This window comes from Pipistrellus hanaki (genome assembly GCF_964339955.1).
Source record: "Pipistrellus hanaki genome assembly, chromosome: 3".
Lineage (NCBI taxonomy): Eukaryota > Metazoa > Chordata > Mammalia > Chiroptera > Vespertilionidae > Pipistrellus > Pipistrellus hanaki.
Window position 1 is genome coordinate 139979189 of NC_140505.1, and position 14236 is coordinate 139993424.

The window sequence follows — 14236 nt, forward strand, 5'->3', positions numbered from 1 at the left end:
GCACAATACTAGCATTTGCCCTCATTTGCCTCCTCTGTCCTCTCACCCCTCACCCACACACCGCCACACACATACCCTCATGTCCATTCTTTTCCCCACCATAATCCTTAATCAGCCCAACCTAGGCCTTTTTCTAGCAGGAGAAACTGAGACATGGATACCACAGTGCCCATATATTTAAAGGAAACCAGGGGCAATCCCAGGTATGCCGGCTCCTAACATTTGTGGTCCTGGGCCAAGAGTCCAAATGGAAGGCCACATGCCATATGACTAAGTAAACCAAATAAGCTATACTAGCCTGTATTCCAATCTCCAGGTGGGCATATCCTCTCCCCTTAGGCCAACACAGGACCCAGGGCAGGGACCCCTGCACCACAGCTAAGTGCAGTACTAACCTGGAGAGCTGGACTTTTAAAGCAAAACAATGAGTAAGTGTGTTGAGGAGGGAAACAGGATCATGGGGGAAAGATTTTTTTTAAAATTAACTGAGTCAGAGTTCCCAGAACTTTCTGCCAAAGCAAGGGAAAGCCCACAGCTTGTGAAGAAAGAAAAAGAGCTAGCAGGAGCCACCTGATGCCTGGCTCACCTCGCTCCCCACCTTATAGCTTTTCATCTAAGAGCCTTTCCTCATCAGAGCCCTCTTCCCCCTCCCCTCTTCAGTTCTGTGCTATTTAGCATCCTCTTCATAATACTTTTTTTAAATGTATTTTATTCATTTTTTACAGAGAGGAAGGGAGAGGGATAGAGAATTAGAAACATCGATGAGAGAGAAACATCAATCAGCTGCCTCCTGCACACCCCCCACAGGGGATGTGCCGACAACCAAGGTACATGCCCTTGACCGGAATCGAACTTGGGACCTTTCAGTCCACAGGCCGACCTTTTGTCCACTGAGCCAAACCGGTTAGGGCTTCATAATACTTTTAAGGACAAGAAATAAGGTGGTAGGAAGTGGTCAAGTGAAGCCAAATGTGCACTGGGAAAGTAGTTATGTCGAAGAGACCCAGCTGCCCCACCAGGTCAGACTCTAGAGCATTGCAGGAAAAGAGACCCAGTCAGCTTAGGGCCAGGAAGGCCCTGTCCCGCAGAGAAGTCCTTGAAGACGCTTCTTTGAGACTACAGGATACGTCTAGAACATCAACCGGATATGAAGACTAGACGCAGAGGATCAGGGAGAATTAAATTCTTAGTCAATGCTTTTGAGTGATGACAATCCCAGGAATCAAAAAAACCCTCTAGCTCTCCTCTCGATTTCACCAGAGCAACAAACCAGATACATACCAAGCGCATGAGCAGAGAAATGGATTCCCGATTTCTGGTTTTAATCTTGTCAGTCTCCTGGCCCAGCTGCAGGAGGCTGACGGAGGCCACCTGTAAGGGAAGCAGTTTTTTATGGAGGTCAGAGTAGGACAGCCTCAGGCTACAGGAAGTTAAAAGATCAAGGAGAAAAGAAGGACTGGGATGTTCCTGTAGACTCAGGGTGGAAAATCGGCAAATCCCCTAAATTTCAGAGACTCACATGGCCTGTAAGCCAGCCAGTGTGGACAACAGGAGGTTGCCTGGGGGACTGGGGAAGAGGTTGCAAGGAACAAAGGCAGGTAATGCTGTATGCCAGGAAATTCATCTCTTTTCTAGGCAGCCTCCAGACACCACTGTCATCAGGCTGTTTACAGCTGACTCCCACCCGTCTAGAGACAGAGCCTGGCCTCTGATTCAGACACAGTCCGCTTGTTATTCTCCTCCTGAATATCCGTCCATCCTCTCCATTCACCTCTGGGTCCCCAGCAAGTCAAAGAGGGGAGAATAAACAGGATTAATTGTATCCCAGATTCAGATTTCCTGCATTGAGCCAGCAAGAAGGGTAAAGGAGATCTGGTGTGAGTCCTCTTTATATGTAATATGCTCAGAGTCCATCTGTCTGACTGGCTGTTTCAGTTTAAATAGAGACCACTCACTAAGCTTCCAAGTCCCCAACATGTACTTCTCAAGACAGTGGTATGATTCTCGAGAGAATATGACCTACTGTGTTTCCTCTTGAAAAGAGGCAGATGAGGCCCTGGTTCTTAACCATGTTTTGCAAATGAGTAGGCTCCCTATTGCTAAGAATGCTCAAGGAGAGAGTGGGTAATGGACCACGTGGGTAAAGGAGGATCAATCTAGAAATTATAAAAGGGCTTAATACCAGTCCCTTGGTTCTGAGTGTATATAAATATGAATGTGCTAATCACAGGAAATGTGTAATGGAAAATATGAGGAACAAGTGGGAGTTTTCATTTTTTTCAGTCTGGGCCTATTTAACACCTATAGGAGTCATTTGGAGATTAGGAGAAGGATATTCCTATGAAATTTCACTGTATCAGAAGTATATGGATGTGATTCCTCCATGAAGGATTTAGAATGGAAAGCTCCAGACCTTTTTTAATAATGGAAAGAGATTATACTTATTCTGTGTTTTTCCAGAGGCAAAGCTAAGATCAATGATGATAAGTTAGAGGGAGTCTAACTTTGGCTAAAATTTGTTTTAAAACCATTTTTTAACAAATTGGACATAGCCTAAGGCCACCTGTAAGGGAAGAGTTTGTAAGGGAAGCAGTTTTTTAATGGAGGTCAGAGTAGGACAGCCATTGAAAAATGCTTGGTTTTTTGTCAGTATTAGAGTTGGAAAAGAACTTATAAAACTAAGTGTCTCTCCAACTTTATTGTGCTTCAGATCTCCTGGAGGTCTTATTAAAACAGAGACCTGGCCTGGCTGGTGTAGCAGTGGGTGAGCATCGACCTATGAACCAGGAGGTCACAGCTCAATTCCTGGTCAGGGCAGATGCCCAGTTGCAGGCTCAATCCCCAGTAGGGAAGTATGCAGGAGGCAGCCATCCATGATCTCTCTCTTCACTGATGTTTCTATTCCTTTCTCTCTCTCCCTTTCTTGCTGAAATCAATAAAAGTGTTTTTTTTTTATTTAAAAAAAAAAAAGAGAGAGAGAGAGAGAGAAAATAAAAACAGAGACCTGGACTCACCCTAGGATATTCTGATTCAGTAGAACTGTTATAAGGGTTAGGAACCTGTATTTGAACAAGCTCCTCAGGATCCTAATGATAAGGTAGTGAGTGGTGGATTTAGTTGAACTGCCCTATTTAATAAATGAAAAGACTGAGGCCCCAGAAGTTCTGCTCTTCAGAGGTCATACAACTTCTTACTGGTAGATCCAGAACCCGAACTCAGGTTTTTCTGACTCTTAGACCGATGCTCTTTCCAAGCATTTGGGCAGAGGCTGAAACACGAGCTGTTAGGGAACTTTCACAAAGTGGCCTCTCACCACTTACTGAATGAATTAGATGGGAGGTTAGACTCCAACGCCTGCTCCACAATAACCGTCTATGGATTTAAGTCAAACCAATTCTCACCAGACTTTGCAGCCTTCCATTCCTTATCACCCAGACCCACTCACCACCAGAAATTCCTTGAGGTGAGTTTCGATGTTCTTGTTGTAGAGTGTGAAGAGTGCAGCAGACACCTGGATGATGGCTTTGGTCAGGCAGTGGATATTGTTGTTGTAACCTAGGTTATTATTGATAGAGGGGGAGAGAAACAAAAGTAAATAATAAAGTGAGTCACTCAGGCTGACCCAGCTGAGAAATTTTCATTTTTTCAGTCTGAGCCACCCCTGTTTAACACATATAGGAGGCATTTGAAGATTAGGAGAAGGATATTCCTATGAAATTTCACTGGAATTGACTTTTATGGATAGTCCAGTCTCAAGTGCTTTTGGGAATATAACTTTACACCTGAGCCAGAAGTCTGTATTTTCCAGATAGATCCCTGACTCCATCTCATCTCCCTGCCCCAGGACAGTAACCTAAACAGCACTGGTTTCTCAACCCGACTCCTTACTTACCATCCTTCTCAATGCTATAGAAGGAAGAAGGGTCTGTGGCAAGGAGTGGGAGGGAAACTGCAAGGAAAATCAAGAGCAGGCAGGCCACCTTATATTCTTCTTCAACGGATGAAGTATCTGGTAAGAAGGAAAAGAGTAAGAAGTAAGGTCGGCCAATAGGAATCATCCTCTACAGAAGTCCTGCTTCACAGAGTTACTGAGGATCACATAAGGAATATCTATGAACATCTATATATATAAAAGCATAAGAAACCATTCAACTGTTTGACCAGTAGCTATGACACACAATGACCATCAGGGGGCAGACGCTCGACACACAGGCATAGAATTATGGAACAGACTGATGAATCTCAGAGGGAAAAGGGGTGGGGGAGGGTGGGAAGAGATTAACCAAAGATCTTAGATGCATCTAGAGGCTCAGTGTCTATGGAGATAAGGCCGAAACTGGCAGTCCGACATCCCCTGAGGGGTCCCAGATTTCGAGAGGATGCAGGCCAGGCAGAGGGACCCCACTGGTGCACAAATCTGTGCACTGGGCCTCTAGTACTTTATAACAGCAGTCGCCAACCTTTGGGACCTCACGGACCACAGTGATCCACAGACCACTGGTTGGTGACAGCTGCTTTATAAAGCACTGTAGGCAGGTCATTTATTGCTGAAGGGGACAGGATTAGCCTGCACTTATAGTGAGGGGCCTGAGTCCTTGGAGGCCTTTGGTGACTGAGCAGACCTCTCAGCAAAGGGCTCTGCTGACAAGCAGTTTGGAGACACTCTGTCACCTGTGGTGAGGTACAGAGGCAGAAGGGAAAGATAAGAGTCTCATCAAAACCAGGAGAGAAGAAGGAGGACCAATCTAGAAATTACAAAAGGGCTTAATATCAGTCCCTTGGTCCTGAGTGTGTATAAGTATGAGTGTTCTAATCACGGGAAATGTGTAATGGAAAATATGAGGAACAAGTGGGAAGCCTGGGGAGGTAGTGAGCAGTGCCGTGGTGATTATATGGGAGGAGAGCACAAGATCACTCTGGGGAACTAGATGCTATACCACTCAACTCAGCATGAAATTATATACTACTGTGTTCTGTTCTCTCGTTGTTCCATTTGCATTCATCTTATTTCCCCAACCAGATTATAAATTCCTTTGAGCACTTGCTAAGCATCAAACAGACCCTCAAACTTTTTAGCTGATTGACAGGTCAACTGATTGGATTCTGACTAGAAATCTAAATCGCCTGTGTAAATATTTTGTGGGGATTAGGGACCACACTTTAAGTCTTTTCTTAGTTACCAGTTTATATTCCCTGAATTCACAATCCCAAACAAAAGGCTGCTTTGACATTGGCATTTTCCCACCCCAAAATATGGCCCAAGCCCCTCCTTTTCCCCAGTTTTACCAGCTTTCAGATTAGCAATGGCAGTCACCAGGGCTGGGTCGATGTCACAGCCCACTCCTGCAGCAGATGCCAGCTCAAAGACACTCAGGGTCACCTGGTAGGGAAGAAAACAACATTCTGGAGACAATGCCCAGGAGAGAAGTGCTTGGCAAAAACTGCAGGAAGTCAGGATTCCTAGATGACAGGTTTTAAACTTTTGGTGTACTATCACCTTTTCTAGGTGTTCCTTCATAGCTCTCCGAACTTACAAGGGGAAAACCCAAATGTTTTAGCTTATCATTCACATACGCCATAGTACAAATTTACTGTCTCAACCTTATGGACAAAAAGGGGCCACATGCTAGCCTGACTAGCTCAGGGACAGGCTACATGGTGGCTTGCAAATTCAGAGACCTACACTAAGCACAAAGCATGGTCTGAAACTGAAACTTTTTTAGCCCAGCCAGCATGTGTCAGTGATTGAGGGTCGACCTATGAGGTCACAGTTCAATTCCCAGTCTGGGCACATGCCCCGCTTTCAGGCTTGATCCCCAGTGTGGGCCATGCAGGAGGCAGCCAATTAATGGTTCTCTCTCATCATTGATGTTTCTATCTCTCTCCCCCTCTTCCTTCCTCTCTGAAATTAATTTTTAAAAATTAAAATTAAAAAAAAAATTTAAACCAAAAGCAGTTTATGGTGAGTAGTCATGTCCTAGGCAGGTATCTTCCCTGGCAAAGGTCAAACTTTACCTTACCTGACCCTGTCTATTGTCTTTTGCATCTACAATAACATGTCATTTTAGAATGTCAAAGCAATTTTCCTTTTTCTGAACCTCTTGAAGCACAGGCACTGCTCATTTTACTTTTTACCCAATCCCAGAGGTCTCTCCACTTTGCTTTTTTCCGCCTCCATAATCTATCGCCAATGGATTTCAAATAACCCACTTACATCTTCTCTTTTGACTGTATTATATAAAACAAGGTGCAAAACTGCCATTCTCTGAGCATCATTTCAATCCGTTGACAGTCTGCTTCCTGGCATTTGTCAACAGTTTTGGCTCAAATAAAGTCACAAAAATTCTTTACAGGTTTGAATGTTCCTTGTGTGGACAACCTTATTTCCCCAAACACTTCCTACCGTCAATATAGCAAGGGTAATTTATTCACTCTCCAGACTACAGTTTACTTCCTTACTTCCATACTTTGGTTCATATGCTTCCCTCTTCCACAGTGTCCTTTCCTCTCCCCTACTATTTCTAGGTAACACCAATTCCTTGAGGCTTAACTCAAATCTCATATTCTCTGTGAAGGTCTCTCTGAGTACTTCAGCCCAAATGCATGTCTCCCTCCTTAAACTGGTACCAGTGACTTAGCCTGGTCATACGCAGCGCCTGGTAATTTCAGTTGTCTTTTCAGATAGGAACATATGTCTTATCTCACCAATTAGATTATAATTCTTTTTTAAACCTTATGGTATGGAGAAGAGAAAAAAGGGCTTTGGAGTAAGAAGATCTGGTTCAAATTCTAAACTTATTAAACTTGTGATCTTAGCTAAAAGTTACTTAACCTCTTTGAGCCTTATTTTTCTCATCTGTAAGACTGGGGTACTAGAACTCACCTCAGAATTCTTGCGAAGATTAAATTAGACCACACATGTAAAGTCTCTGTCTACCCTAGGGACTGATGGAGTCACAACTAAACTAATAAAAATTATTCCTTTCCCTTCTTCCTTTATCTCAAAGCTAGGAACATTTCTTTTTATCCTCTCTAGTTTTTAACACAATGCTAAGCACACAGAAGGCATTCAATTAATATTTATTGATTGACTAGTGGCCCGGTGCACAAAATTTGTGGGAGGGGGGGTGTCCCTCAGCCCGGCTTGCACCCTCTCCAATCTGGGACCCCTCAGGGGATGTCCAAAGATTAGATCTAAACTGGCAGTTGGACATTCCTCTTGCAATCCATGACCTGGTCACCCCCAATTGACCTCCCCTCCTGGCCTAATCACCCCTAACTGTCTCTGCCTTGGCCCCACCACCATGGCTTTGCCTGGAATGATGTTCTAAAGGTCTCCCGGTCTAATTAGCATATTATCCTTTAATTAATATAGATACTCGAATCCTTCAATGTATTTAGAATCAGGTTCCCAGGATTTAGTCCCAAACCCCCCACTCTCACATCAAGTACTTATACCCCTCTTGACTTTGAAAAAAAAATAAAAACACCTTTAAAATGTTCTGAGAGAGCAAGGATAATTGTAGACAACTAAGTAGAGTATCGTATCCAAAGAACCCCACAAACAACAATATACACACATTTTGCTTATGGTACTCGACACAGAAGGCAAACCTTAGCTACACTCTGCTTTGTCCTTTATTTAAATTCCCTACTAACTAGATGACCCTGTTTATGACAACCATGGCCTGAGATCAGGGATCTGGACCATGACTCATAGTTTTCTGGGTGAAGAAAGGGATGGCTGAAGGGGTCTTATTTTCTCTTCTCCTGATCTTTTTACCCGCTGAGGCAGTAGCAGAAGCTCTGATGGACAGGTCACCCCCCTCTCCACCTCTACTTGCTTATTTTCACAAGCAGGTAGAGCCTAAAGCCTCAGGGCTCCCTGGGAGATATCACCCAGACAAGCTCCTGTCAGGCTAGAGCATTTGGCCCCAACTACAGATCTGCCAGGAACCCAGGCTCACCATAAAATCAAAGACTGGTCAAAATGCACAGCCGTCCTGTGAAACATCGTCCTCCAACGGCCCCCACAACCATATGACCCCTACCTGATTTTACAGGCAGAGAGAGATTTCCCAACTATTTTGATCTAGAGTTATCTCTAGATGTTTTTCTTAAGATCTAACTTTAATTCTTCCTGTTGACCAATTTCCTCTTAGCATATATCTCCCTCCCTTACAGGAATCAACAAGAGAGTAGCCTGCCCTATGTGTTTTGAGGGCCCTTGTTCCCAACCTTCAGCTGTATTTCCTGCATAATATACTTGTTTGTTCCAGGTGATTCAGAAGATAAGATAATGCAAGTAGGGTAGGGGAGAGGAGGGGGATTGTTTAACTTGGGGGTGTCTACGGAAACCCCTCTTTCTTCCTCCATCTCGGTAGTGAATGGGGCTTGAGGCAGGTGACACAGATAGAGGAACCAGAAAGTTTCGGAACTAGTAGGAAGAATAGGCCAGAAAAAGAAAGGAAAGTCTGACAGCAGGCAGGGTGGGTGGGAATGGAAGGAACAAATCTTTTTATAAGAAGTACCTAAGCTCCTGACTAAAGAGAGAACTTGTGTGCACATCTTAAGTGAAAACCTGCAGATATTGTCCTAGACCATACCCCTCTCCCTCCTGTAATGTTTCCCTACACTCAACAGGCTCCTACTTCTCTTCATCTCCCATGCCTCCCCAGCTCTGCCCTCTCTCTCCAAGAATATTCATCTGACCAATGCCCCTCTCTCTATTCATAAAATTTCCCCGATGGTTTTCCTACTCAAAGCCTGGCTTGTCTGTCTACAGTATTTCCTCAGAGCCCTCTCTCCCTTATAAGATCCTAGCCACATCCTTTTTCAGTAACACATCTCCCCATTGGGGTCCACTGTGTACTCCACTCTACCTTGATGTCCGTGTCTGGAGTGACAAACTCCCTCAGGCACTCGATGGGACCCATAAGGAACGGGCAGTGGGAGGAGAAAACCTGGAGGAAAGAGAACAGAGAGGAATTAACAGACAGCGTCCAGTGCCTTCGAAAACAGGTGAAAACAAACAAAAAAGGGGGTCTCCGCTTAAATAAACAAACTCCCCACCCCTCCCCTCATGCCTCTAGGTTTCCTCAGCTCCTCTATCCCCGGAGATCTCCCAGGGCCTCTACCAAAGTAAGCTCCCTTCTCCTCAATGCTCACCAACCCTTTCCACAACTTCTCATACAAGCCCTACCCACGGAGGTGTCTGAGATTCTGTGGCAGCTCTCCCTCCCCCAACACACCTCCCGAAGTCCCTCTTGGGCCATGGCCCGGAAACTGAGGATAACTCCAATGATGGTCATGCGCTTCAGCACGTTATCAGCCCCTGAGGGGAAAGAAGAATATTAGAGAAGAGAACACAGAACAGTGGTGGTTTTGCTTCTTTCAGATCAATCTAGACCCAGACCCTCCAAAACCCCTGTCATCCACAATACTTTTCCCACAATTCCTTTTCCCTTTAGGGGAGGTGCTCACCTGTCAGCTGGGGCAGCAGAGAAGCCATCAGGTCCGCCTTGCTAAAGTTAGATCTGATCTGAACAAGTACATCCATGTTTTCTACCACTAGCTTCTGCAGTGGGGGCACAGAAACATTAAGAAGGAAAAGACAAGAGCCATGGTACATTTACCCCCCAGTCTCCTCCTCCTGACCCTCTTCCACTGCGGCTAAACTTTTCTCCTGGGGCTTGCTGCCACAGTACCTTCAGCTCCACAATCTGAGAGGTCACATGCCACATCAGGTTTTCACTCAGGAACTTCATGCCATAGGGGCCCAAGAGTTCAGCCAAGGCCCGCATCTCTGGAAAAGAGTTTCAGAGGCTCTAGGTTAGGCTCCGAGGGCCCTGGAACATTTACATAATAGCGATAAGGCAATTTGAACATTTAAAATGTTTTCAGCAAAGAAAAGAAGTAGGAAGTTGAAGAGCAAAAGTGACCTGATATCCTGCATTAAAGTGAACAGGTCTGGCCTGCCTGTGGGACAATTTACCCTCTTCCCATTGGTACTCACACCAAGACTCACCACAGATAACTACCGTACTTACTTTACATTCTTATGAGAATCTATACTTTCCCAAGTCCCTTTCTGTGGCACCTGGGTTTCACTCTTGCTGGACCAGCTATTCTATCTTTGCTAGATGTAAGACCTTAAACAGGTCACTGACCCTCTCTGAGCCTCAGTTTACTAACACTATTAAGATATATAGAAATAAGAGTTTTGCCGAAACCGATTTGGCTCAGTGGTAGAGCGTTGGTCTGCAGGTTCGATTCCAGGCAAGGGCATGTACATTGGTTGCGGGCACATCCCCAGTGGGGGTGTGCAAGAGGCAGCTGGTCCATGTTTCTCTCTCATCGACATTTCTAGCTCTCTATCTCTCTCCCTTCCTCTCTGTAAGAAAAATCAATAAAATATATTTTTTTAAAAAAGAAAAAGAAATAAGAGCTTTTATGATCATTATTAGGAGCTCTCTGAGGTAAGTACTTAACAAACAAGATGGGGTTAAATGGTTGTCCAAGGTCACTTAACCAAGTCAAGAGCTGGTACTAGCAACCTAGCACATTGCCTTGCTGCCCCTTCCTGTGTCCCAGCAGACACCACAACTAGTTTCTTACCTAAGTTTTGGTTTTTTCTATGTTCCTCCCTCTACTTCCCATATTTAATACCTCACTGTCCAAGTTTTCCCCTCCTTAAACTACCTTTTCTTTTTTCATAATCAACACATACCCCCAGAGTTCCAACTGTCTTTCTCTCTAAATCCTTCTTCCCTCTACTCTGCCCCAATGCTTTATCCCTCCCTACCCAGCCCACTTTTGGCTCTTTATTAATCAAATAAAACTGCCTGGGAAATCCAAAGACAAATTCAGGTAGGAAGGAGCCCTAGTTGTGATCCCTGGGTGTGGACTATCCCAGCAAAGAAAACCTGTAAGACACCAGAAGTAACAAGAGACCAGTAGAAAAAAGTGAGTTTAACATAGTTAATACAAGTTCAGAGGAAAAAGAAAATCAAGGCTCCACACTCCAGTCTTGACCAGTTGATCTCCACCTTACCAATGATTGAGGACATGGAACTGGTCACAGCAGTTGACTCAGAACCTTGTCCAAAGCAAATACATTTCTAGAGTCATAGATTTACAGCAGAAAGATTAAGCTGAGAACTAGAAAAGGGTTTCCTAACCAGTCAACTTAAATAATGCTAAAATGGTTGACAAAGGGAAAGGGGGCTGAATTGTCTTCTCTGGAGCAGATGGAGACAGATTGGATCTGCCAAACCTCCTTACTCTAGTCTCTTCTACTTTAGGCTAGTAACCTTAGGGCATCCTCCTCTTTCCATCTATCTATTTTTGGAGTAGCATTGTCCCATTACCATGGTAACTCAGGGAAATTGGGGTGGGGGTGGTAGATTGGGGAACCGGCATTATCTCCTGCTGCTTGTCAGTTGTCAGCAAGACCTAAAGCTGATTTTAGATGCTGCCTACAGTTTGTGGGTGGAGTTGACGAGAAGGGGACACCTGAAGCCTCCGAAAGATGAAGAGTATGGATGGAGTCAGAATGAGCATAGGAAGAAGGCAGAGCTGGAAAAGCAGAACTGCGTACTCTGACTCTCATAACATCCCAAGGCAGGGGGAGAATGGAAAGGGCAGGTCACTGAAACATCTCCTACCTACACCAGATACCATGCGGGAGCCATGATTTATATAGAGGTGAGAGGAAGGAGAAGAGTTCATCCATCAGCCAGTCAGTAAAACAAATCTATGAAAAAGGATCTGCATGGCTCAAAGCCCTCTTTAAAAAGAGAATGACTTCCCAACTCAGTCACTACACACTCATTACCTGGCTCCCCTTGAGACACAAAAGCACTTCTATACACTGGGAAGCAGCACTATATAGTGATTAAGTGCCTGGTTCTGAAATCTGACTGTCTTGAGTTAAAATTCCAGTTCTAGCTGAAATCGGTTTGGCTCAGCATTGGTCTGCGGACTGAAAGGTCCCAGGTTCAATTCCAGTCAAGGGCATGTACATTGGTTGTGGGCACATCCCCAGGTGAGGGGGTGGGGGGAGTGCAGGAGGCAGCTGGTCAATGTTTCTCTCTCATTGACGTTTCTAGCTCTCTATCTCTCTCCTTTCCTCCCTGTAAAGGATCAATAAAATATTTTTTTTTAATTCCAGTTCTACCATTTATGAATGGGTGACTTGTGGCAAGCTCCTTAACTTCTCTGTGTCTCAGTGTCCTCATCTGTAAAATGGGCATGATAAGAGTATCTACCTGAAGGCTCTTGTGAGAATTATATGAGTTTATACACAAGAACACTGACAACTTAGCCCACAATAAATGCCACCCATTATTTCATCATTATTAAACATCAATAACCTAAATACTTATTAAGGCTCTAAAATTTATCCTTAAGAAAGAAGATAATTTAACATCAGACCTGTGTTTAATAATTCCAAACATACCCTAGCTGGTTTGGCTCAGTGAAGAGAGTACCAGCCTGTGAACTGAAGGGGTCCCTGGTTTGACTCTGATCAAGGGTACATGCTTGGGTTATGGGCTCGAATCCCAGTAGGGGGTGTACAGGAGGCAGATGATAAATCATGCTCTCTCATCATTGATGTTTCTATCTCTCTCTCCCCCTCCCTAACTCTCTGGAATCAATAAAAATATATTTTAAAATAATAATAATTCCAACCATGAGAATATCCTCCTTACATTTATCTTTTATTGTTCATTATATGTCCTACTATTTTATTCTTTGGGGAGATGGAAAAAATAACTATTTACAACCCTTCAAAAAAATAAATCCTTTCAGGAACTAGAGTACCTTTGCCTCATTCCCAACTCCCCTCATTTTCTTTTTCTTTTCTTTTTTTTTCCTCTTTTTAATATATTTTTATTAATTTCAGAGAGGAAAGGAGAGGGAGAGAGAGATAGAAACTTCAATGATGAGAAAGAATCAGCTGCCTCCTGCATGCCCCATACTAGGGATGGAGCCCACAACCCAGGCCGGTGCCCTCACTGGGAATCAAACCGTGACCTCCTGGTTCATAGGTCAATGCTCAACCACTGAGCCACGCTGGCCCGGCCTCCCCTCATTTTCCCTCTCTATCTTCAACCACCAAGCCACTCCTCAATTCTGGGTCTTGTTTAGAATCCTTTTTATTGCCCCTAAAGTAGAATTGAACAGAGATGCTGAGAGTTTAGGATAAGCTTCTGGAAAGATGAGAGAATTTAGATTAGGCCCACAGGCTGGGATACTGTTATGAGGGGAAAGACTCGGCTCCTGCATGAGGCAACTAGGCGTGGGCTTACCAGAGATGTCAGAGAACTCCTCAGCACTGAAGTGTTGCTCCTCCTCTCTGGGGATGCTGATGAAGGCCTGCATGGCTGGGGAGAGAATGATGGTCCCACTGCTCGCCTGTCTAAGCAGGCTTTCTAGGTACCTAAGGGTCGGCCAAGAAAGCACAAAAATGAGTGTCCAATCCCTTCTCCCTACCATTGCTCCCTACCACTACCACTGGGCTCAGGAAGAGAAACTCCACCAAAGGCTGGGGTGGAGAGAAGAGATTCAAAAAAGATAGTAAAACACCTTAATTAACATCCCAAACCACTGGTGCAAAAACAACTGGCAGTAATGTAATTCCACCTTGCCTCTAGTGTGCAGGGCTATCAAATGCACTCTTCTTCACTCCTCCGCCCCCCTCCCGCCTCTGCTCTTTTCCAGGTACTGCCCTCCCCTCACCCTGGGCCTTCCTTCATCAGGTTAGGCAAGCCCAAGATGACAAGAAAAAAGTTCCTACTAATTGGGCTCCTCTGAAATATACTTAGCCTCAATCTCTCCAGTAAGAATGTTGGACTGAAAACCTAGGATCTTGGAAGTAGATCTCAAGTCAAACCTCCTGGACAGAGAGAAGCCCCAGGAACATTAGTCATCCAGTCTCCAAATATACCCTCCTACCTCAGGGTAAGCTGAGAAGGCCTCCAGTCATTGTCAGCAGAGGAGGGGCCTGGACAATCCATGCCACTCACCCAGGCACTAGCTCTGGGCTTATGTCTCAAGCTAACCACGGTGGACCAAACTCACTCACTAAATGTGATCTGTTTTTAAAATTTAAACTACTAGTTCAAAAGTTTGAAATTGATGATGTCACAGTAAAAATAAGGATTTAGTGGGGCAGTGAGCAGGAGGAGCTAAGTAGCCACTGCCCCCTTAGAGAGGTATGCCTTTCCCAACT

The 14236-nt window shown here is 44.6% G+C and overlaps 1 protein-coding gene across 1 annotated transcript in view; it reads right to left on the reverse strand.

The window, feature by feature from the left end:
• The window catches only part of NCKAP1L (NCK associated protein 1 like), a 42493-nt gene that overhangs the window by 4045 nt on the left and 24212 nt on the right, over nt 1-14236 (reverse strand). Inside the window, exons 22-30 of the mRNA XM_084878937.1 lie at nt 13314-13444; nt 9708-9805; nt 9484-9577; nt 9252-9334; nt 8883-8963; nt 5287-5380; nt 3893-4009; nt 3446-3555; nt 1282-1371 (exon numbers count right to left, since the gene is read on the reverse strand). Of these exons, the coding sequence (XP_084735063.1) occupies nt 1282-1371; nt 3446-3555; nt 3893-4009; nt 5287-5380; nt 8883-8963; nt 9252-9334; nt 9484-9577; nt 9708-9805; nt 13314-13444 (898 nt within the window). The remainder of the gene's footprint in view (nt 1-1281; nt 1372-3445; nt 3556-3892; nt 4010-5286; nt 5381-8882; nt 8964-9251; nt 9335-9483; nt 9578-9707; nt 9806-13313; nt 13445-14236) is intronic.